The sequence below is a fragment of the Ictalurus punctatus genome, chromosome 13, assembly GCF_001660625.3.
Source record: "Ictalurus punctatus breed USDA103 chromosome 13, Coco_2.0, whole genome shotgun sequence".
Classification (NCBI taxonomy): domain Eukaryota; kingdom Metazoa; phylum Chordata; class Actinopteri; order Siluriformes; family Ictaluridae; genus Ictalurus; species Ictalurus punctatus.
Window position 1 is genome coordinate 20,128,750 of NC_030428.2, and position 26,518 is coordinate 20,155,267.

At 39.9% G+C, this 26,518-nt stretch overlaps 1 protein-coding gene across 13 annotated transcripts in view; it reads left to right on the plus strand.

The window, feature by feature from the left end:
• nrxn1a (neurexin 1a) overlaps positions 1–26,518 on the plus strand; it is a 170,320-nt gene that overhangs the window by 122,007 nt on the left and 21,795 nt on the right. For 11 of the 13 annotated variants that reach the window (XM_017484124.3, XM_053685086.1, XM_053685089.1 and 8 more), the window contains 2 exons: positions 14,639–14,820; positions 25,357–25,528. In XM_017484124.3, coding sequence (XP_017339613.1) covers positions 14,639–14,820; positions 25,357–25,528 — 354 coding nt within the window. Of the gene's footprint in view, positions 1–468; positions 1,684–14,638; positions 14,821–25,356; positions 25,529–26,518 lie in introns of those variants that run through there. The other 2 variants (XM_053685092.1, XM_053685091.1) reach the window with 2 other exon arrangements.

Sequence of the window (26,518 nt, forward strand, 5' to 3'; positions counted from 1 at the left end):
TCCAGAATAATGGTACCCATTATTTACTCTTTTTATCCTGGGTCTTGTTGGTTTTGTGCTTCCTGAATCTTTGCTCTCTAAGGCAGCCGTTTCGACTTTATCGACTTGTCACTGTCCGTGGTGCTGAAGTTCATAGGGCTTATGTCCTATAGGCTCTGATCGTGTTAGACACAGAAAATCCAAGGTCCGACTGTTCGTGCTCAGACACTGTCAGAACAAAATGAATTGATCCCACTGAGCTTGGGACAATGTGCGAGAATAGAACTTCAGCAGGGTTTAATTGTATAATAAGCCCAGCCAGACATTTCCCTCTCTCTCTCCTTTGTCTTTCGCTTCCTCTCTCACTCCGAATCCCAGCTGAGCTGCACCTGCCCACTGAACCGCCCCCCTTTTGCACTTCTTTTCTCCTAACAGAGAGAAGGATAGAATGAGACAGCGAGAGGAGGCTGGATAAACAAGAAGAGAGTGCAGCCTTGCACAGCCTTGCAATCTTCCATGATAGAAGGGGAGGGATAGAGAAAAGTGAAACGGAGAGAACGAGGGAGAGAGAAGGAGGAGGGGGAGGAAGAAAGACAACCGGGCTCCTCTATTCTCTTTTTCTCCTTTTCTCGCTACTCCACTTATTTGCCAGGTCTGGCTGGCACAGAAAGAGGCTGCGGTCCTCTACAGAAACTGGAGGAGAGATTATTTTGAACTGAGAAGAAGGACGAAATCTGGCTGCATACTTTGTCTCATCACTTCTTGTGCTTCCTGTGACTTCGTCCTTGCACACATGCTTTCAATACAGCCTACTTTTCTGAGGAGCTTAATTTTTTTCTCCACACTATTATATCTTTTTCTTTCATCTACCACTGCTTTTTTGTGACGTTTCACCTCATGCCTCCTCCAAGAGGTGCTGTAGTTGCAACCAGTAGTAGCCAGAGTGCATTTGTAACTGTGTGGGAGTGTGTGTGTGTGTCATTTGGGGAGGGGGAGAAGCTGTGTGGCTGGAGTTAAACGCTGCAGCAGTGATCTCGTCGTGTGTGTGCCACTAGCCACTCTGCTTGTCTCTTTCCCCCGGTCTTGAGGGATGCAGCCTCCGCTCTATGGCTTGCAGATTGACGTTTTAGAGTATGCCAGTAAACTCCAGGAGTACTGGGAGAGCGCAGATGAAGACTTCTCTCACTGTTCTTCCTTCAGATGTACTGGAATATTGCCCTGGATTCTCATGTTTCCCAAATTCTTTCTCCTGACGGATTTCCGCTTTCGTGCAGAATGTAGAGCTGCTTGTTCTGCTTAAATGCAGCGTTATGACAGTCCCAGATACTTGAAGAATCTTCCAATCAGGGTGGATTTTATTTTGTGTTGTTTCCTTGGTGGTCTGTCGCTGATGTTGTTCCATTGCACGGTAAGAGTGAAAAGCTTGAGAGAGGACATGAGTTGCCAGGTGTTCTGAGTGTCCCCGCGCTTGTGCTCAGTAATTGGACTGAGGAAGCATGTGTGGAAAAGCAGCATGTGTGGGGTCCGGTGTGGCTCCTTTTCGCCTGGGCTCCACTCTGCTCCCACTAACACTGTGCTTGGTCCTCTGGGAGCCTGTTCCAGCCTTCAGCTCAGCCACCGCTCTGTCCGAGGGTCAGAGGAGCCATTATCAAGCTCAAGACATGCCTCATCAGAGATCCCACGCCTCCCTGCGCTCAGGCCACAGTGCGTAGAGTTTCTCTTCATACTCATATGTGCTTGTCTGATTACTAATCATCCAGTGAGAGGGAGAATGATTGCATGATTATAAGTGGGGATGCAAAGAAATTGTAGAAATGTTAGCGAACATTTGATCTGAATGTATAATGATTTAAAGAAGGAAGAATTCTGTCAAGTTTCTTGAACTCATTGTGTCAAACCCATTTTGCTCTCATTTGGACATATTTTAGTATCCATGCTTGATACCTGAGACTCAGATTATAGTCTGGTCATGTAGTGAGCATGTGCATTGAGTATATGAGTATATTTCTGTGTGTGTGTGTGTGTGTGTGTGTGTGTGTGTGTGTGTGTAAAATGCAGTGTGCAAGCCAAATTGAATGTCCTAGGTTCATGAGGGAAAGAGACAGGCTTTTAAGAGACCATTAGACCCCAGGGCTTGAGACTCATTTTACACTATGCCTGTTATTCCCCTCTCCTTTGAAACTCATTTCCAGCATATTGCTATAATATCTCATTTGCTTGCCCTCGCAGGGGCTGTGCACACTGCAAAATGGACACCTCCTGAAAAATCCCTCCAGCCTTTCGCCTCCCGGTCTGTTGTCAAAGCATCTCGTTGCGACTCGCAGTTTAAAACTATCAGGCCGATTTGCACGCTGTGTGGAGTAGAGGAGCCCGAGTTGTCAGGCTGTGATGCTTTAGGCTTATATAAGAGGACCTGGCTGCCTCTCACAATTATTCAAACAGATTGAGAAACACAATTGAACCCAGGCAGGAACGCGTGAGGAAGTGAAAGTTTGTGATGTGAAAGGAGTCATTCATCATGCTTTCGCTGAGCTCTATCACACATTTTCACTATCGTTAACGCTCGTCTCTTTTTTTCCTCCTCTATCTCTCGGTCTTCTCCTCATTTCGAGGACGCGTGTGTCACAGCTGGCCTCTCTAATGGCTGGGCGTGCTGAGATCACTGAGCCACTTTGCACATGTGTGTCACCCCAGGCAGCAAGGCAGCACATAAAGATCTAATGCTTCTGCCTCTTCACTCTCTCTTAACCATAAACACCCCACCCCCTCCTCAACGCCCCCACCACACCCCACACACGCTCACACACACATACAAACTCAAGAGCCTCTTATATCCACCCCCAAAATATACACGGAGGAACCACACATCATTCTGACAACAGAAATCCTACACATACCCAGGAAGTCCATATCATCCTCCTTATTCCAATTTTACCACACACACACACACACACACACACACACACACACACACACACACACACACACAGGAAATGGCACCACCTACAGTCACTAAATTCACCAAAATATTATTTCTCACAGTGAATACACACATTACAAACAGTATCTAAACACAAATATAGAACATTCAGCTCTACACCTACACGCTGCAACACTAAAAATTAATATTCAGTTCATGCAAACATGAAATGCTCATATTCAATCCTTAGACAATCAATCCATGATTCGTGCATGTCTTCCAACTGCTTTTTTTTTTACCACTTCGCTCCACTGCTTCGTACAATAAAATGAGCAGTGTAAGTGCTGTAAGCGAGTTCTCTCGTCTCTTTAATAACCATTTAAAAGCTACCATTTAAAAGCTATTACTCATATGGTATGTTGTGCACAGCACTGAACCGTGTATGTATGTGCGTGTTGTGTGTGTTCGCGTGAGTTTCTCGCTTTCTCTCTCAAGTGATTAGATGCAAAGTGAAATACGAAAGCAGTAAGCGAGACGACTTATGGGCCATAACTCTAAGCTCCGACAAAGTGTTCTGATCTTAGGGTCTTTTTCTCTTTTTTTCTCTCTCTCTTTTTTCTCTTGTTTCCCCGGCATTTGTCTGTTTAATTCTGCCAAATGAACAAGCTGTACATGTTTCTAATGCTGCGTTGTTAACCACTGTTCAACCTCCTTATCTAAGTTCACGTTCCATGGATCAAACGAATCAGAGGATTATACGCCAGTGTGAAGGTACAGAGGCATCTGAGTTTTGTGTGGATTCAATATTAGCGAATGTGGCGTAGTACAATACGATATCATTTAGTAATCTCCAATCAGTATGTGCCCAACTTTATTCAGAATCCTGGGTAGGATCGTTACACCGCTGGGGTAGGTGCCGTCTTCCGTTTACATTTCCTTATTTAGCATTTATATGATAAAATTACACAAAAGATTAATCAGGTGTTAGACATAAATATTAAGTTGTGCTTTAGATGAAAACAACATAACTAATCACAGATTCACTGAGAGGTGTGTAGGACATACAAGCAGCAACTTAACACAGCAGTATGTACTGTACACTATAACCATTCACTCGTCATGTTAAATATATGTTAATTATAATTAACGTTATCATTATAAGTCGTATTATATCCAACACTCAAACTACTGGACGAGATTCAGATATATGTTCACCTTGAAGAGTTTACTCTCTCTATCTTTCTGTGTGTGTGTGTGTGTTTGTATGAGTGTGTGTGTTTGTGTGTTTGTATGAGTGTGTTTGTATGTGTGTGTATGTTTGTGTGTTTTGTATGAGTGTGTGTTTGTATGAGTGTGTATGTTTGTGTGTTTGTATGTGTGTGTATGTTTGTGTGTTTTGTATGAGTGTGTATGTATGAGTGTGTGTTTGTGTGTTTGTAGGAGTGTGTTTGTATGAGTGTGTGTTTGTGTGTTTGTAGGAGTGTGTTTGTATGAGTGTGTGTTTGTGTGTTTGTATGAGTGTGTTTGTATGAGTGTGTATGAGTGTGTTTGTATGTGTGTGTATGTTTGTGTGTTTTGTATGAGTGTGTTTGTATGAGTGTGTGTTTGTGTGTTTGTATGAGTGTGTTTGTATGAGTGTGTTTGTATGAGTGTGTATGTTTGTGTGTTTTGTATGAGTGTGTGTTTGTATGAGTGTGTATGGTTGTGTGTTTGTATGAGTGTGTATGGTTGTGTGTTTGTATGAGTGTGTATGTTTGTGTGTTTGTAGGAGTGTGTATGTTTGTGTGTTTGTATGAGTGTGTATGGTTGTGTGTTTGTATGAGTGTGTATGTTTGTGTGTTTGTATGAGTGTGTGTTTGTATGAGTGTGTGTTTGTATGAGTGTGTATGTTTGTGTGTTTTGTATGAGTGTGTATGTTTGTGTGTTTGTATGTTTGTGTGTTTGTATGAGTGTGTATGTTTGTGTGTTTGTATGAGTGTGTATGTTTGTGTGTTTGTATGTTTGTGTGTTTGTAGGAGTGTGTATGTTTGTGTGTTTGTATGAGTGTGTATGTTTGTGTGTTTGTATGAGTGTGTGTTTGTAGGAGTGTGTATGTTTGTGTGTTTGTATGAGTGTGTATGTTTGTGTGTTTGTATGAGTGTGTATGTTTGTGTGTTTGTATGAGTGTGTATGTTTGTGTGTTTGTATGAGTGTGTATGTTTGTGTGTTTTGTATGAGTGTTTGTGGGTGTACATGTAGCATGTGGAGATACATGATTTAGTTACATGAAATGCTGACTCTCAAACACTGTCCCACTCTCCCAGAAGGAGCGAAGGAGTGAAAAAAATTGCGAAAAAAAAGTATCTGTGTGTGTGTGTGTGAGTGTGTGTGTGTGTGTGTGTGTGTGTGTGAGTGTGTGTGCGAGAGAGAGAGGGCAAGAGATCCTCAGCTGCGAGGAGTTGTGGAGTGTAATCTAAACTCAGTGAGCCCGAAACCCTGGAGAGATTTCTCATCCTGTCACTGTAACTCACACTCGCTGAGCTTAGAAGAGCTCAAAGCATGAGATAATGACAAACACTGATACACACACACACACACACACACACACACACACACACACACACACACACACACACACACACACATTTTTCTTTCAATGTCATTTAATTTCATTTGGGAATTTTATGAGAAAAAGTTTCTTCCTTCTTTCCTTCCTTTTCATTTCTTTCTGTCCTGGTTCTTTCCTTCATTCCATTATTTCATTCCTTATTCTTACTTCATTTTCATCCCTTTCCTTCTCCATTTCATTCCTTTCTGCTTTTGTTCCAGCCATCATTCCTCCCATCCTTCCTTTCTTTCTTTCTTTCTTTCTTTCTTTCTTTCTTTCTTTCTTTCTTTCTTCCTTCTTACCATCCATTTAATTCCTTTCTGCTTTTGTTCCAGCCATCATTCCTTCCTCCCTTCCTTCCATCCTTCCTTTCTCCCTTCCTTCCATCCTTCCTTTCTCCCTTCCTTCCATCCTTCCTTTCTTCCTTCCTTCCATCCTTCCTTTCTTTCTTTCTTTCTTTCTTTCTTTCTTTCTTTCTTTCTTTCTTTTTTTCATCAATTCCATTCCTTTCTGCCTTCCTTCCTTTCTTTCATTCATTCTTCTGTCCCACCATTTCAATTTTTCACAGCTCTGTGTTTTCTTTGGGCTTCAGCCAGGCTTATTAAATGAAAAAAAAAAAAAAAAAACCCTATAGCCAAGCAAAACAGCAGCTGTTAGAAAGTGTCACAAGCAGCAGCCCAGAATAACAGTCGTGCTCTAATTGGGCCCTGAAAGGTCAGCAGGGGAAAGGAGCAGCACTGCTCCTGACCACAAACCCCTCAGCTGCTGAACAACTGTCTTTATCACATGGGGAGATCTGAGCTGGCTCTGAGCGGGCTGAGTTATCCTCATCCTGCTCTGTGTGTGTGTGTGTGTGTGTGTGTGTGTGTGTGTGTGTGTGTGTGTGTGTAAAGAAACTGCACATGTCTGATTCCACTGAGACTGTGTGTGTCCTGATGAGCGTAACAATGTCACTGACAGACCAGTGATTCTGTACAATGTATGTATACAAAATGAGCTTCATATCAGACCCTTCACCGCAGCTGAGAGACAGTCGGAGCTAGGTTCTCCACAACGGTAACTGTGAATCTTCAGTAACATATATGTGGTGTCCGGGGAAAAACCTTCCCATGGTGGAACACTGACATTTTCTCTGACATTTCCTACTCTGTATTGTTCTGAAAACTCCAGACATTCCTGAACTTAAATAACAAGTATCTCAGCCAGAAGTAAAGGTATAGCTGGTTACCCTACAAACTGGGGAAAAAAAAAAAAAAACAGTATCTGATTACAAAATGATTTTTTATGCTCCTGTCCATTTTGCTACAGCACAAAACTATCCAACAACCTCATCTGTATGAGGATCTCACACTTCACTAGTGAGGTTTCAGACATCTTTAGGCACAGTGGCTGTTTTTATCACTGCATTTATTAAGCTAGCTCCTTATACTGATATACTCTCAAAAATAATAATAATAATAATAATTTCCACACTGTCTTGGTGAAATATGTTATGGCTTGTACAATCACCTTCAAAACCATTGGAACGGCAAGGCCAATTCATTTATTTGTGCTATACACCAAAGACATCTGGATTTGCGATCCAAAGATGGATTTGAGACGAGAGTTTAAGATTTCAGCTTCCTGGTATTTACATATAGATGTGTTAAGGAACATAAAACATAGACCCTTTGGTATAAGACCATTCAATTTTTAGGTGAGCAAAAGTACAGGAGCAGATCATCCTTGAAGTAAAGAAAAGTAAATACTATATAGTAAAAGCAGAAAACCCCAATTTTGGGTGAAACCTTTTTTTTTTTTTTTTTTTTGGGACTGTTTGCGAGAGTTCAGCAGGAGTGACATGCAAATGATTTTCAGGCCCTCTACACATGTTCAAAAAGAGCAGATTACATTAGCCCGGTTCTGAGCCAGCATACAGAACTCATGAAGTGTAGCTGATGTTAGGAGGCTGAAGTCAGCAAACCTTCCCTACAGTGTGTGTGAGTGTGTTGGCAGGATTATTGCACCGAGGAGAAAAGCCCATCACGCTCGATGCCTGCCGGTCGTAAACACGACGGTTCATTTTAAACCTTCACCTCGAGTCGATGCCCAGCTAGGCGCCAAGAGTCAGGAGGCAGATTTATGAGAGTCCAGCGAACTCTTTATGCTGATGATAATAGTCAGCAAGATCACACACACACACGAACACACACGCACGTACTCATGCTTGTACACACACACACACACACCTTGGGTGGCCAGTGTTTTGCTCAGGCTGCTGTTTGTAATTACCCAGTTGGTTTGGATTTCTCTGGTGTCAGTCTGGTAATTGGAGCTGCAGTAATTCCCTTTTTAATGGCCTGTTTATTATTGCAGAAGCCTCAGTTTTGTGTGTTGTGCACTGAAAGTTTAATAAACAAAATAAAAGGCACAGATGTTAATGTTTGATATATTCCGCAAATTTACATGCCAACCATATTTACAGGCGTGTGCCAATAAACACACTCTTTGTATTGCTATATGTGTGATGTAGCTTTGTTAACACATGTATTAACATGGCTAGATAACACAATGTGTACGTTTAACCCTAACCAGGACCTCAGTATTTAGTATGTTTTGGTTCTTTTAGTTGTTCAAATAAAATATGAATTTTGGGGCTGTTTTTCTTGAACAAGACCAACAAAATGTTCCCACAAGATGAACTTTGTCATGCTACCAGTGGTGGTGGTGGTGGTGGTAGCCCAGTGGTTAAGACCGAAAGGTTGTGAGCTCAAATCATAAAAGAGTTGTATACATCACTCTGGATAAGGGCATATGCCAAATGTAAATGTATTCCTGTCATCATGGAGAGTTTGGTCCTCACAAAGCTCTTCAGTGGAAATAAAATTTAGCAGTTCCAAAAATAGCAGTTCCAACTCAGCGTGGCGCAAGGTCCCTTTCCAGAACCTTCATGCTAACTGTTCCTCAGTGGTGGAATGCACTTCCAATCTCAATCCGGACCACAGAATCTCTCACCATCTTCAAAAAACAGCTAAAGACCCACCTCTTCCATGAACACCTAACCAACTCATAATAAAAAAAAAAATATATATATATATATATATATATATATATATATATATATATATATATATATATATATATATATATATATATTTTTAAATTGCACTTACACCTCTTCTCTGTGCACTTTGCTTCTTCTAGAATTCAGTTAATGGATCTTGTATAGTAGCAGTACTTGTATTGTTCTCTGCTTGATATATCGCTTTGCTTGTATTTTTCTCATTTGTAAGTCGCTTTGGATAAAAGCGTCCGCTAAGTGAATAAATGTAAATGTAAAATTGCTTGTTAGTAGGATTTGCTAGAAAAAGTACTACAGTAGATATGTTTTTCAGTGTCCTCCTACTTCCATACTTTCATCAGACTCACTTCTCCCTTTCTCACTATTGAGTACTTTTTCTTTGGACTAAAACATACAGTACACGAGACTAGTACATGAGAAAGTGCTGCACATAGCTCTACTTTTACATTTCTTCCATTAATGTGTAGAGAATAATCATTCGTTCGTATAGATTCTGTCCACCCTGTATAGAACTGCTGTTACAGAGTGTGATATTAGCTTGTTTGAGTGTCCAGGCCTCTAGCAACAGAAAAAAGGGGTTTCTTAATTTAATTTTTCAGCACATAAAACATATTAGGCTTATGATGGGATTCCGGAGGGCCAGGTAATATCTGTCTTATTAGAGTATCGCTTTAAGGCACTCACACATGGTCCTCGTTGCTCTCCCTCTCTCTTTTCTTCCATTTCTGGTTCTCACGTCTACTTCTAGTGTAATGCTGATTGACCTTTGAGTGTTGTTGAAGTGTTTCTCCACAAGTAAGGGGTCGTTGATAAGGTCCCAGCTGCGTAGCTGGCCAAGACGGTGAGACGTATTTAAGAGGCTAATAGTTTGGTTTCAAGGTCCATGCTTCATTTAACAGCTTCAGCAAATAGACCTCAGAAAAGAGGTTTAACCCCATTAGACTTCAGTAGTCATCAATGGGCTTTTTAACCAACTCTGGCATAAGGGTGAAAATTAAACAGAGAAGGAGAGAGACAAAGAGAGAGGAGGGATAATACAAGGAAGTTGCTGTGGTGCAGCTCCATCACATGAAAATACTGAATTGGACTATTTCTATTTCCCCCACAGGAATAACAAAAATCTAGGGTTTAAAATGGAATGATTGTATAGTGTATAATGAATGCTACACCAATATACTGTATAATATTCATTGTAGTATGTAGCATGCGAGAACTACAACTTGCTATAATCTATTCACGTGGAGGTATGGGGGCTTAGTGGTTGGCACGTTTGCCTTGTATCTCCACGGTTGGGGGTTTGAATCCCACGTCTGCCCTGTGTGCACTGAGTTTGTATTTTCTCCCCATGCTTCAGGGGTTCCCTCCGGGTACTCTGGTTTCCTCCCTCAGGCTTTTCCAAATTGTCTATAGTGTGTGAATGTGATGGGTTGGCACCCCGTCCATCGTGTCTCCCGCTTTGTGCCTGGGATAGGTTTTAGGCTCCCCCGTGAACCTGTGTAGGATAAGCAGTATAGAAAATGAATGGCTGGATATTCATCATCTGTCAAATTCACTCAAGGATGCACTTCCTTCAGAATGATCTCGAACTGTTCATTTTATGACTCAAAATGTGTTAAGGTTTGATAATTAAATCCAAGAATGATGCAGAAAGACAGAGGCAACTAAAACTCCCACTCCAGGCTTAAGATGGATTCATTTGTGGCAGGAGTCATTATTGTATTCAAGTAGTTGATAATAGCATAACTCACATAAATAGGTAGTTTTCTGGCTTGTTTCTGCCAGTTAAGAAGATAATTCTGTGGAAAATATAAATATTAAGGTATTAATTTGTTAATAAATGGCATAATACCTAGACATGGCTACGTAGAGTATGTAAGATAAGCTATGTAGCTGTTGGTAACAGTTGTAGTTTAGCATTTGCAGGTTCACAAAGTCAATAGCGTTGCCTGTGTACTTAGAAATGTTTTCTGAGTAATACGTTATCCGAGTATCTGGGATATGTTTGGCAGGAGGCAAATTGTAAATATAAGATCTTATACTGGCAGATATCAAAACTTGCAGAAAAAGATATCCAGAGGGAAAAAAAACGCCAGAAGACTGAAGTTAGCTAACATAATGACCTAATCAATGTGAAATAGTATAATCAGATATTCAAATGATTCATGATTTTCGCTTATCTTTAACTGGTTAACACTATAGCTATCCTTCCTATTGTTGCCAGGCATTGTATGTGATATTATTCCACACATGTTGGCAGTTTCGCGAGGCGTTAAGATCTATTTGTCTTATTTAAACAGGGAATGATATCTCCTTGCATCCCCCACTCCAAAATGAGACCGTGGTTATTAAAATGTTGATGCGTAAACACTGTGTACGCTACACTGCTTTGGAATAGGGCTTAGTATAAGGCGTATGCTTAGATTGCCATTTTAAACATAGCAAAAATAAATAAAGAAAGAAAGAAAGAAATATTCAGCTTAGAGCGTGTGTGCATACGGATCTGACACCTTAGCCTCATTAACAAGAAAAGCTCCTTTTTTCCTTTAACATGAAGAGAGCTTTTTCTGTCCGAGCGCTGTGCATGGCATCAGTGATGAAACTGTGGTTTTGTGTGTGTGTGTGTGTGGATGAGTGTGTGGATGTGCAGGAGACCCTGAGGGTGTTTTTGTGGTTGGAGATATGGGCTGAATGCTGACACGGTGTGAAAGGGTCTCATTGAAATGCACATGGACTTTCTGAAAAACAGAGACACAACACAAAGAGAGATGGAGCTAGAGAGAACAAGTAAAGAACCGTATCAGGAAATATTACCACCTAGGCCTTAAAATGAAATCATTTTACTGCAGGATCTTAGTTACTGCAGAGAGCATCACAGCGCTACTGGTTCACAAGGAAGCGATCTAGAGCTGGGCTGCACAGCTGTTCCTCCTGCTGCAGAGGATGCGCTGAGTTGAAATGCATCTCACATCCCACAGCTCCAGCCTAACTAGCAGTTTATTATGTGTTTTTGCCCTGAAGCACCTGGCAGGCCATGATTTTTACACATGCTTATTACTATGGAAGTCACGGTGGATGAAAAGATCTGGCGCAGGCGCTGGACTAATGAGATCAACTCCATTAACAGTAATGTACTGTACATCATAAGACTCAAATGCAGCTCCCACATTTAATCTCACTCTCTCAATCACTCTATCTGGATTTAATTCTCACTTTCTGTCTCTTCCAAATATGCTCCATTTTCCTGATTCTCTCTCTGCGACAATCATTGAGAGAATCAGAGGCTTAGTGGCCTGTCTGCATGTGACACTATAATTAGCTCCATCAGGCCATGGCTTGTGCTGAGCAGAAATAGCTGTCTGATCCAGAGCCATGAGTTTACACACCTCTCCCAGATTAAATGTATGTCAAAACAATGCATTGGACCACTTCACACTAACACCAGGACCAGACTGATTGTCCAGTATGCTGGTGCGTACAGAGGGCAGCTCAAATTAGACCGGTAGATGCTCAATCAGCTCAGTGATTTAGGTACGGTGTGTGTGTGTATGCATGCAACCAGGCCACATCTTGTCACAGTCATTTTGAACATGCAGGTGTTCCCAAGTGGCATCAGCACCGTGAGGGTCACACAAGGGCTGTAATTATTCCAATCAGGAAACAGCAGGGGCTGTCTGACCCGCTGATGGACTCATCAAGATACTCCCACATTCGGGGCTGTAGAACTGTAATGGGCTGTAAAACACAAATCCATGCATGCACCCACACACACACACAGGCTACAAAGAGATTTTAAGTATAACAAATAACACATACACTAGGTCTGTCCGAACAAATCTAAAGTTAAAAACCTATATTTGAATGTTCTGAGTGAGGATGTGTTCTGCTTTTAGTCGCATATCAAGATACACATTTCCAAATACGTGACAGATAAAATGTCCATTGTGTTGCCAGATGTAGATTGAGTGAGGAAATAAATGCAATCCATTTCAATTCAATTCAGTTAAATTCAGTTTTATTTGTATAGTGTTTTTAACAATGGGCATTGTCTCAAAGCAGCTTTACAGAAAGATATATATATATATATATATATATATATATATATATATATATATATACACAGGATACAGATTTTAAGTGTGTGAATTTATCCCTAATGAGCAAGACTGTGGCGAGGAAAAACTCCCTAAGATGATTTTGAGGAAGAAACCTTGAGAGGAACCAGACTCAGAAGGGAACCCGTCCTCATCTGAGTAACAACGGGTAGTGTGAAAGTAAAAGAAAGTTCATATGGTTTTTATATGAAGTCTTTGTTGACCTAGTCCACTGTTCACTAAAGGAGACTTAAGTGTAAAATTGTATGTGGTAATTGCAGTCCTAAGGCTATAGCAACAACCGTAGTCCCAGCAACCACAGAGAGAATGTCCATGTGGAATTGAGGTCCAAAACCATTTCCATGGTACTTGAAGCGGTACCGTCCTCAGCAATCTCCAGGCTATACTGCTTGGGGTCGTCCTCAGTGGCAGAATGTAGCGTCCAGTTGATGAGAGCTCCATCTAGAGGTAGGGCATCAGGATGGATCAGGCAGGTCCGGAGAGCAGAAAGGGTCAGGATCACTGGCATCTCCATAATATCATGTGTGGCTCGACAGAAGGAGAGAGACAGAAAGGGAGGTAAAGAGAGGAAGAGATTGTTAGGTACATTTACAGCATACTTATTTTTCCCCCCATCACATTTTAACCCCATAATGTCCTAAATTATTATTCAGTAACTACAGTGTAACAAGTAGGAAATATATATCCTTACAAAAGTGAGGAAAGTCTGAAACCTCTAACCGTTCCTGGGCATTTAAGAGGTTAATTTTGTGTTTTAGAATGATTTTACTTGTAAGGCTTTATTGGTGTTGCTGTTTTTCTGTCTCAAAAAACATACCATTGAGACTATAATGTAGGTTCTATGATACCATGCTGTACCTTCTGTAGTAAGTAGAGGTGGCACGATGCTACTTATTCGTTTCGATACAGATACTGACACCTTGAGTAATCAGCCTGAATATCGCTACACATCTGATGTTTGATTTTAACTGAAGCACTTAAAAAATAAATAGCAAAATAAACACAACTTACACAAAAAACAAGCTTTTTTAGTCGAAAATCACTTATGTTGTAAATATAATAAACATAATAAAGTATAAATATGTTAAGGCGTTTCAGGGGGACATGGTGGCTTAGTGGTTAGCAAGTTTGCCTCGCAACCTGGGGTTGGGAGTTTGAATCTTGCCCCTGCTCTGTGTGTGCGGAGTTTATTATTGTTATTTTCTCCCCATGCTTCGGGATTTCCTCCGGGTATTCTGGCTTCCTCCCCAGCACAAAGTCATTGTTCCCCAAGATCTCTGGGATAGGCTCCAGCCTCCCCCATGACACTGTGTAGGATAAGAACAATAGATAAATATATTATAATTCAATTACAACAAAAAAATACATTTCCAGCTACAAAATAATAACTTTCCAAATGTAATTCCAATCCTTTCCATTTATTAAAGGATTGGGTCAAATTCATTCTTTCTTTTTTTCCCGCTGAGATCCAATCAACAGTTCTTTGCTGATATCCTGGGTATTGGGTCAGTGCCATCTAGTATTGAGCATATGTGGTTAATAAGGAGCCATTTTGAATTGTTTTTAAAAATGAAGAATAGTTGCATGGATTGCTTGAATCGAGTGTTTTGTAACTAACTGGAATAAATTTGGTTGGTTCTTTGATGTCGTCCGCAATTGGGATCAAGACCATAACGTCTGGTTGAGGGTTTAAAGTTTCATATAAAATATTAAGTGACATGTCCGTATAATTTTCTTGCTTAAAAAAATCTCAATTATTTTAACTCTCTGGTTTATGCCAGACAAACTCATAGTGTATCCACTGCTAGTGTAGAGCCACTGCTAAAGTGTGCTCTGTTTGTGTTAATATAAAACAACAGACTCATTAATATCATGAAGGTAAAATTAGAACACTAAATATCTTAAAGGATGGAAATGCAAATGGATTTTCGCATAGAGCTGAAGTTCATTCTTACAAAGTATAATCTTTCTCTCCACAGCGGGAACTACGTACATATTTGGGCGTGATGGTGGGTTGATTGTGTACACCTGGCCACCCAATGACAGGCCAAGCACGAGGGCGGACCGTCTTGCAGTTGGCTTCAGCACACAGCAGAAGGACGCAGTGCTGGTCAGAGTGGACAGCTCATCTGGCCTTGGAGACTACTTGCAATTGCAGATAGTGAGTCCTGGATATGCACACATGAATACACTTTTACAGCAAGGCTGCCAGATTGGATGCACTTTCTTTTCTTCACTGTTAACCAGTCCTGATGTGGAAAATTACAGCCACAATAATAATGACCATCAATTTTTGCCAACTTAAGTCGATTTAAAAATAGAGCAGCATCAGGAGCAAGATTACTGGCTTCAAATGCACAATGTTATTTCAAACAAGCCACACAATGCAAACACACACACACATAAACACACATACCAGAACTCTTCAGGCTGATGATCAGAAAGCGTTGGAGCAGATTGTTAGGATGAAGATGTTTCAGGTTTCTTCCCACATATAGAGAGCAGCTTTACTCACAAATGTTCCAGCATTTCACATTTTTAGCATGAATAACCATGACAGCATGCAGTGAATTTATACAGGGGGTGCTCTGCTCGGCTCTCTCAGCTTCACACAGCACTTTGATGGAGGCCTGTGTCTCCCCTGGGACACTGGGCTGTGCTCGTTTATTGTGCTTCTCCTCTCTATCTCTGCACCAGATTATGAGGAGCACAGGGATATGAGGGGAGGAGGATGAGAGAAGAAGTGAAGGAGGAAAAAGATGAGCTGGTGGTGGTAGAATGTTTCTTTTTTTTCTGAGCCCACCCTCTTTGTAATCATGAGGCACTCCTCAGAACAATCAGCCTCTCTCGCTCTCTCTCAGTCGCTCTCTTTCTCTCACTCACTCGCTGTCTCTCACTCGCTCTCACTCGCGCTCTCTCTCACTAACTCTCGCTCTCTCTCTCACTCACTCTCGCTCTCTCTCACTCACTTTCACTCTCTCTCACTCGCACTCACTCGCTCTCGCTCTTTCTAACTCTCTCTTACTCGCTCTCGCTCTCTATCACTTGCTCTCGCTCTTTCTCACTCTCTCTCTCTCACTCGCTCTTGCTCTCTCTCTCACTCACGCTCTCTCTCTCTCTAAGGAGTGACATCATACTGCATTTCCTCCAGCTAAGCTCTTGTGATTTCTGGAGAATGCAAGCGAGCTCTGGTGGCTGAACACGAGCACAGCTTCAAAGTCTCTGTCTTAGTTACTGTGCTCTCACTCACACACACACAAAGCAGGTCTGCTAGCCAGAAGCTAGCCCTCTACTATTTCAATAGCTGGTCCATGGGTTTTAAATATATTATGGATACATTAAATAGTGAAAAACCAGTGTGTTGGCGTATGAAAAAGGTATTCAAGCATTCAGAATTTACTGTAGAGCACATCTTCTCCAAGACCTTCCTCATATTCAGCTTGTTAACACTGAAACAATCAATAACTCCATGTATCTGTTTAGGTCAATCCCAAACATGTGACATTCGAATTGTTAGAACTGTTGTTTATGAAGGAGAAATGAGAACTTGAGGTCTTTTTTTTTTTTTTTTTTTTTGTCCCTCTTTGCTCCATCCCAGAGAAAAAGTAAGAGTGGAATTAGGTCATGTAATGTTTATGTGCATTAATCATCAGAAAAGGACATATGCATGTATTTAAAGGTCAGAGATAAGACATGGCTTTTTTGCATCCAAACACGGTTCGACTTACAGAAAATGATTAATATACACTGTCAGAAACAAGGTGCTAAGCTGTACCTCTTCTTGTTGCTGGGGCAGTACCCTCAAGGTTATATCTTTTGTACCTTTAGCATGTATCTTACATATGTACTGTATATTGTCTTCAGGACCGTCAGGACCACTGTAGAGAAAAGCTTCTAATATACATTACATGCACTTCCCAGTTATAAGATACAGTACAAACTAATACTACAGCAAATATAGCTGCTGTTTAATATGTTTTTTAAATAGATTTTTTGTGTGTGTGTGTGTGTGTGTGTGTGTGTGTGTTACCACCTCCTTGTAAATGCATTGTAAGATCCAGTAGCTGTTGATTTGCATAAATGTGGAGATAGAGTGTACTGTAGCCTAATCTTTAAACGTGGCATAGTTCTCACATTCTAAGTGTATATGTTCTCACATTCTAAGTGTATATGTTCTCACATTCTAAGTGTATATTTTTGATACATATTTTTGATATCATGACTCCTAACCCAGCATAAAGACATGTTCATGTATAAATGCATCACCAATGCGTAGGAGGGGAAATTAACTGTACCTGCACCATCATTAAGTGCACTTCCAGTATTATTGACAACACTGCAAACACCCAGTGTCATTTTTTTTACCGAAATTAATTGAAAAATGCTTTCCCCTGCTGTCTCATTAAGCATGTTTAGACACCGGTTAGATTAAGGCTGTCAGTATTGACATTAATGTGCCCTGTGGTAATGTAACTCTATGCTTTGATAAACCTGCCTGAAGGCACAGAGGATATCATTATCCACTGACCGCGTCCGTGAAAGTGAATTAACACAGGATCACTGACCATGTTAACAAGGAGGCCATGATGTCTCGATTTTTCAAACAGACAGCATCACCTCCATGTTCAGTGATGTGCATGACCCTCAACATTTGTGGTTGAGTTAATTTAATCCCATCATAACATTATCAGTAAGGCATTATCGTTTGTTGTCCTTCACTTCCAATCATTAATTCACTTGCTCTTGTACTGAGATTGAGAAAATGTGAGAGACAGAAGGAAGAAGAAAATATTAGAGGGAAAAGCAGATGGAACAGCTGTAGGGACGTGGAAATAAAAGTCACTAAGCAGCAAATCCACTCTACGGTGAAACTTCAGTGTTTGACGGTCTTTGAAAATGTCATTTAAAAATGCAAGAGAAAAAATTACTTTATGCATTAGAAGATAAGCTAATCTTTGGGTGTCTGGTGTCTAACATATTGTCATGAAGATGATTAAATTCGAAATGTCTGTGACCAAATTGCTCTGAATTTGTTATCTAGTGTACATATAATTCTAATTCAACACATGAATTCAAAACTAATGAAACGAACACACCTAAAAGTCACATTTTAGTGAGTACGGCTCGGTGACAGGAAATCAAATTCATGTATACTGTATACAGTTTTTCTTCTGGCCTCTATAGTGGCACTGTTTAAAGTTCCTAGTTATATGGACAATGATTGAGAGAGAGAAAAGAAAATACCTATAATGATGATCAGGTGATGAGACCCATTTCTAGGAAAGCTGAATGGAAAGCAATAAAACAATCATAACAATGACATTATAAGAAATAGTTAATGAGTAAAATAACTTTAAATATTAGCAGAAAGGTATTTCGAATTTGAATTTAGAAATTCAGACATACTGGCTCAAATTTGCCATATTTTATGCTTGATAGTGGGGTTAATGGTACATTAACTGCATCTGCTCCAACCCCAAGCCAAAACTCCCATGGTCTCCATGATAGTCATGAGATGCACCATTCAGTCCAAAGCTGCAAGATAGTAGGGAGACTGATGGAGATGTAAAACACATAAAGAGATTTAACAAGCAAATTTCCAGGCCTAATCATTTTAACTTGCCAAGCTGGCACAGTCCTTAATGCCAAATTTGTTGTGTGTGCAGCTAATGAACCCATCAGTCCACTTGAAGATTGATGGCAGACAAAGTCTAGCTCATCAGGAGGACGCACCGTGGTATTGAGAAATTTGCTTGTATTTCCTCATTTGTAAGTCGCTTTGGATAAAAGCGTCTGCTAAGTGAATAAATGTAAACGTAAATTGTGCAACAGAAAGAGGAAAGAGGCTAAATGAGAAAATCATGGAACAGTGCTTAAGATTTGTTCAGATAGAGATGAACTGAGAGGTGAATAGATTAATATTTGACAAGGCTGTGTGTGGAAGTCCTATGTTACAGTGAGCTCATGGGATTAGCTGAGAAATTACATATCAGAGTGCTACATTTGATTTGTCGGGGACCCGCCAAAGGTTCTGTGTAGAACTTTACAGACATTTTCTCTTCGGTAAAAGGAACCTAGGGAATGTTTCATTTAAAAAAAAAAAAAAAAAAAAAGTCACATGTTAAGTGTATAACAGTATTTGTATTAATAGACAACAGAAATTCTACCACAATGAGTCTCCAGTGTTAGCACTTTGTAACAGAGATAGGGTTGTAAGTTGAAATTTTCTGACAGACCAAAGTCTTCCGGACAGATGGCTTTGTGGTTTCTCAGTAACATGACAGGCTTCATTTTTTTGAAGAAAAAAAAAGAGACTCTGGTGAGGGAACAACTGCTTATCACTGCTATAACATACAGGAAGTGATAACTTGTTTCGAAAAACATTTCACAGCATTAAACGTAGCTATAAATGAATTCAACGTATGATGCACCATTATATAATTAATGGCAAATTGCTGTGGCATAAAAGGGTATAAAAGGGATAACTTATTACAACAGTATAACACATTTTGGGACATGCTGTTATTGTGTGTGTACTTTGTGATAGGAAGAATAACACAGCTTTGTGTCAGGTCTCATCACACCACAACGTGATTGGTTCATTTCCAATAACAGAATGCCACAAAAATGTGCTATTCCTTACTTACCCTATGTATAAGCAAAATTGGAAACACCTCAAACTGACACACTGCACCTCCTCTGTGGCAGTAGCACTCGCCTGTGTTCACCTCTATCCCAGATTTTTTTAACCCTCTGTTTCATGAAAGAATGAAATGAAACCATTGCACTGATCAGTCTCCTGACTCAAATGAATTCTACTCAAAGGATTTAATCATAAAAAGCTAGTTTAGGAGGATTTAAATTTCCTTCCCTGGACAGAAGCCCAGCTTGGACAATTACCAACTGTAGAAGAAGAAGACTTTATTGGTCATATACCGTATACTGTACATTACATCACAGTGAAATTCTTTTTTTTTTCACAGTCAGAGCGCAGGCTCAATGCCCTTGGAGCAAAGAGGATTAAGGGCCTTGCTCAAGGGCCCAACAGTGGCAGCTTGGCAGTGTTGGGGCGTGAACCCCCAACCTTGGGATAAGTGACCCAGAGCCTTAACCTTTGAGCCACCACTGTCCAACTCATTCCCCAACACTTTTGTAGCTGTGGGATAACAACATCAGGGTGGAAATAAAACTAGGATGCAAATATAGCTGTAATAAACATTACATTCGTTGTTTTAACTGTTGCTTGTGAAAAGCTCAACGTTTGCAGTATTTCGCTACGAGTGAAAAACATCACTTGAAAGTCCAAAAAAAAAAATTCCTGGAACAAACAAAATTAGTTATTTAACAAGTTGTCAGTTTAGAGCTAAAGCGTCAACCAGATCTGACTATTAAAGTGTAATGACAGGTGGACGAGGGAAACTGTAAAAATAGCAGGATGTTCATACATTCATCTGGGTACAGATTTGTGGAAGAGACTGATAGGAAAGCGCTTTAAGAGATTTCATCTCTATTCAGACTGCTGCTTGGCTCTCAGAGAATGGGAAATGAGTACTAGAGGGACAGGCAATGAGAGCATGTCTGGATGGCTTCCGGAAATTCTGTCTGGGTTTTGGGAGTTAAGAGGAAGTGGAGCCAAGTGCAATTCTCAGAGGATTCTCACAAATCCTAACTTGTATGGTCTAGATCTAGCTCTCATAATGACATAAATTTGGTGTGTGTGTGAGAGAGGGAGAGAGAGAGAGAGAGTGAGTGTGTGTGTGTGTGTGCATTGTCTATGGTTTATCTTAGCACATATTCTGCACACACAGCACACTGGGTTCTAGTCACATCCCCAGGCGTGCAGAGCCAATACGTTATGGCACATTCGGTATGGAGAGTGTCGTATATGATTGTGTTATTTTGATATCGCCCACTATTTATTTATGAAAACACATATCACTTGTCTTTGTGTTTGGTCCAATTAAACACTCTCCCTAGGCATTAGCCCGAGGCATTAGCCTGAGAGTTGTGGAGAGGCTCTTCATGTAAAATGGCTGAGGTTTCACTGTTGCTCTGGCTCATTTGGGCTGAATGCCATGGCTGCTCTCCTCAGCAGTGCGCAAACACACACACACACACACACACACACACACACACACACACACACACACACACACACACACACACACACAGACACTGTCACATTCCAGAAGCTACAGCCTGCACCATTCTCTAAATGAGACACATCATTAGTGGCTCCTGAAGCAACACTATATCAGCCCTTTGGGACTTGGCAGCAGTGTATCTTTGTGTGTAATACGATGTGTGTGTGTGTGTGTGTGTGTGTGCGTGCACGTGCACATCTCCTTACATCAGTGATTGCTGCAAAACTGCAAGCATGCAAATAATATAATAATAATAATAATAATAATAATAATAATAATAATAACTAATTATTATTTTGTATCTATTGATTAAAACCAATTATTCCAAAACAGTTATATCACAGATGTATTATTCTGCCTTGAGCTTAATTATTCGACTGAATAATGACACAAACGCCAAATGGATGCTGCAGTTTTGCAGCAATCGTGTAATCAGACCCATTTTACACTCAACCCTTTCAGACTCATTGTAATCTCTGCTTTCACATGTTGAGAACAATTGCCTCATTTTGTTTTTGGCAAGAGAAGATTGTTGCCATTCATGTTGAGTTAAAATACTCCATCAGTCAGAGTGGCACTGTGGATGTTGCCTAATTGCCTACAAGCAATAAGAAAACTCTGGAGGCTGCATTCAAAACAAAATTCATGGCACACACATGATGTGTGTGTGTGTGTGTGTGTGTGTGTGTGTGTGTGTGTGTGTGCGCGCGATGAATTCATCTTGGTCCTTGGAGTCAACAACAGAAAGTGCATTTCACACAATGTACAATACGCAATATACAACACAGGCACAATATACACTGATTTAGATGATATTCAGTCATTTACAGTAAACGTGTACGTGTAAGCGGATGTTAAATATAACTAAAGTGCAATAGGCTGAGGGATTTAAGCTGTGTTTAGATGAGCTCCTAGTTTCACCGACACGGTGTCAGTGCTGGACCTGAAGGAAGTGTTTATTCAGGCAACAATAAAAACCCTTTTTAAAAACAGACCACGATTGCACCGGTTTGAGAGATGAATAATTACAGAATCAGATATGGGAGTTTCTGTAGACAGTCTGAAAACAATAACATTATGGGTGGTAATTTTAGCTTTGAGATCATATTTTCCCAAGAAATCCTTCAGCGCCTACATAGAGCACAGGGTGTAATATAAAATAAGCTTATTTGATCAGATTGTTTGCGGTCAAAAATAATGTTTTTTTATATAAATAAGACATTTCAAGACAGTGGAATAGAAAATAATGTGAATATTTTCAGGGGTTTATTTTTTTTTTTAAAGTATTTACGTTAAGGCTGTAGCTATAAGTATCAAAGCAGGTTTTGTTAGCATTGAAATGATCGTATTTAGTCACTGCAGTTAGCACTGGTTCTGCTTGCGTATTCTTTCATTTCTCAATTTTCAAAACCACTTGAATAGTTTGAATTTTTTAAATAGTGGTCATGAAAAAAAAACGGAGGTAATGTGATTTTGATGCTGAACTAGTTTACTCATTGAGAACTGATTTTGAGTCTCCTTTGTTGGGGGAAAAAATCAAATGAAACACTTTCTGAATCAGCACCAGGGACTTACAGGTGAAAAAAGAGACCATCAGTGGACTATATTCAATATAGATACAGATCAGTGGACTTATTTCAATATAATAATTGTATTATTTACGTTATGCTTCATTTACAGAACACCACATAGTAAAACGTACAACCCGAATCATGTATTGTTTCATAGTAATTTGGGCTTTGGTGTCATGGCTCATTTACGCTATCCTCTTTTGCGTCTTTTGCCTCGAAGGCATTAATGTTGGAGCGTTTTAAGTGGAGTGTGTCTAATCTAGGACACTGTTACACATGGGACAGAATGTAGGACAGAGACATTACCACAGTGGTACATGTATCTCTTAAACTATGGCCTCCTGCATGCTTCCTGTGATTAAACCCACTTTGAAGTCAAAGGGGGTAAAAATCATTGCCCCTGTCCACACTCTGTTGCAGCTCATTGCTCTTATTTGCTTATTCCCTGAGTACAGAGTACAGAAACAGTGGAGTTGCATTGTAATGTGTTTGAACTAGCTGCTCACATGGTCATTTCTTTTCCATCATCGCTGTCAAATTCACTCAAGTATAATATAAAGTTTTTCTTTTATCTTTTCAATTTTTCTTCTTTTTTTTTTTTTATAAGCGTCTCCCTTCCCGTCAGAACAAGGTCGAGGAGCCTTTATTGCATGGCCGCTGGGTTGAGGTCATCATCTTGTTCAGAGTGGATGGTGAAAGGGAGGTCAGTCTCCCATTTAGTGCGGAGCATTGCAAGGCACGGCTCATCAGAGCACAACCTTTTTCTCCCACATCACTTCACAGGGGAAAAATGGACAGACTGAGAGAAAATTGGCCAGCAAGGAATGTTATTAGAGAGAGACGGCAAGGTGATGAGGGTGAAGTACAGGCATCGTCTTATTGACACTGGCCATAAGGGAAAGGTACGCCTAACACACAGTGTGGCCTCATTATGGACTGCGATGTGCAAGCAGAACATACCGTTTCTGTCCAAGTAGTGGCAAGAAGGATGAGTGGATCTCCTCAGACCGAGAGCCCAAGACAGTAAGAAGAGCCATGTCTCTCTAGGGGAAGGTAATGAATGAACTCTGGTGTCAGGTTTTGCCCTGTTAGAAAGGTGTGAATGAGTCATGTTCACGAATGGATTTCTTCTCATTGCCTTATTAAAATTTCATCTGATTATTTACACCTGACACAGATTTCAGATAACTGTGGATAATATTTAGTAGCATGTGTTCTTGTTTGTTTCTGAATAACATCTGTCTCATTCTCTCTCCTACTGTACAACTGGAGCAAGCCCTATTTATTGAATACTAGCTGTAGTGACAGTTTCAACAACAGCAAAACTGTGTATGTGAAGGGGTCTCAGTGGGGTCAGATAAAAAATGCTTTCTGACACTTTGCTTACCAAAACAAACAGCAAGCAAAGCGCATGCAAATAGAGCAATTATGGGAAGAGGGCAGCTTTGTATACATGAACACTGCCGTGCATGTTTGCATCTCCATTAAGCTGTGATGACAGCATGCCATTACATTACATGTTTGGTGAATTAATTAGATACTATGCCTGCTTGTTTTTGCAGTTTTTTTTTTTTTTTTTTACTTGTTTCCATGGACCTGATGAAAGTGAAATAATCCTACTTTGCTGTAACACTGTTTGACCAAACAGTAACTAATATTTGAGGCCATCTAGTGGTGTAGATGTGTATCACATTGCCTGATGCACATTAATAGTCACTGACAAGAATCAACATTAAAATGCCAGCAGAAAAAAAGTGCAAACTATGTTCCATACCAGTGACTCTCGGATTAATCTGTGTAACCAGGCCACTGTTGTATGGATTTTAAAGGGAGGGTCCTATTGAATGTGTGTGTGTGTGTGTGTGTGTGTGTGTGTGTGTGTGTGTGTGTATATATATATATATATATATATATATATATATATATATATATATATATATATATATATTTATATTTATATTTATATATATATTTATATATATATTTATATTTATATATATATTTATATATATATTTGTATCTTTTACACAACATTATTATTCTATCTTGGCTAAAAGTTAGTGTCTTTGTGTTGTTTATTAGCATCGTGCTCCATGTTTATTACTATGAATTGCACCCCGACACGAGCAAAATGAATAACCCTCTAAGTGATGGTCCTCTCACACATCAATGCTTCTATCTTTCATGTGTTTGAGTGCAACCTTAAATTTAAAAATGGCAAGCTAAACCGAGCAGAAAATCAAGAAGTATCCTTCAGCATCCTCATTTGACCTTCTCATTAACATCTGGCCATCTCATTAACTCTGGTGAGACAGGCGTTTCAGAATTAAGCATGGTTTTTACAGATGCAGTGTATCAATTTATGAAGCATTCTTATCTTATGAATACAATATGCCACCAAGGAATAATAATACAAGAAAAATACATCTTAATTTCTCCACTGTCATGCATTTCCTTCGTATAATAGCCTAATTAAAATAGAAACCGAAGAGATTAACTTATGAAATATAAATGCTGCTATTTGAGAGTCCATTATAGTGTCAGTAAATCTTTTTGATGCATTGTGCTTCCAGATAAAATACGCATGGACCAATAAAATATGGATTTGTTATTGTGTTCAATGAATGAGTTTAGTTAAAGGGGTTTTTTTTTTGTCCATTTTGTCTGTCTGTTTGTTTGTTTGTTTGTTTGTTTGTTTGTTTGTTTGTTAATATAAAGCATAGCTGCACATCACTGTTGGTTTTAAGAAGGAAAAATAATCACTATTTTTTAACTAATAATTACACAGAAAACTGGTTCATTCGTGATCATTTTTGTTGCATTTATCTGCTAAAATAAGCCACTGAACAGCAAACTAATTATATCTCCTGGAGAATAGACCAAATGCTGTATAATATTGTGAGGTGGATTTTTTTTTTTTCTTTTAGATTTTTTTTTACATTTTTACTGTTTTTTTTTCTCTCTCTCTTTTCTTTTGTACAGGACAAAGGCAATATCAGAGTGGTGTTCAATGTGGGCACAGATGACATAAATATTGAAGAGACTTCAAAGTTTGTAAATGATGGAAAGTACCACATAGTTCGCTTTACAAGGAGTGGCGGTAATGCCACTTTGCAGGTGGACGATCTGCCAGTCATTGAGCGATTCCCAACAGGTAAGCCCCTCCTACATTCTCTTACACACACAAACTCTCTCTCTCTCTCTCTCTCTTTCTCTGCCACACACATGCACACACTCACACACGCACACACCTTCACATAAACATTCACAATATCAATAATAAAGGCTGTCGGAGCTTTGGACCAGACTTTCAATTGCAGGGTTAAGGACAAAATTCTTCTTTGTCTGTGGTTGTTCTTTCTCTCAGGTCTAAAAAGGTAACCTTGCTATCCTTTTTAAATGTCAGCAGTGATGATGGCTGGAGGGACAGGAGGGGGGGAGGGGGTTATAAGGCTGAAAATGTCAAAGAACAGGTTATCCAATTCAGTAGCCTCACAGCTGACTGAAAAAGCCCTGACAAAAGCTTAACTACCGATCAGAGATGAGGAATAATCCTATTGCTCTCGTTTGTCAATCACAATGAAAAGGAAACTGTTTTGTTTTCGATTAATGTCAAGCTTTTTTCATAGATATCACTTCCATTATGCAGATGACTTTGAATGCAGACTTCAAGCACGTCCTCAATTACGCTTGTCTTGGGCGAGTACAGCGAGAGGGGCGAGAACTGACAAAATCAGATTTCGTTTGCACTGAATCAGTGTGACGGCAAACCTGTCTTTTACATTCCTCCAGTCTTATTTTTCACGTCACTTCCAAGCACATTAGAAAATGTGATTCGCAACATCATTAATCCTGCATCTTAACTTAAGTTTATCATTAAAGTTTATCACCATACCCTAAGGTAAAGATGAGTCACAATCATTACGGCCTTAGATGTGGGTTTCTGTCCAAATCCTCGATCAGATTCGGCATCCATATGAAAGGAACCTAACAGGATTATTCTAATCCATGGTCAGACATTTTGTATTTCAAGCAGTTCAGGCAGGCTAACTCAATGCATCAGGCTTTCTCACGTTTACATCATCCAGCATGCAGCGGCACAGGGTCGCTATTGTGAAGCACTGTGCTTGTCAGTCGCATGCAC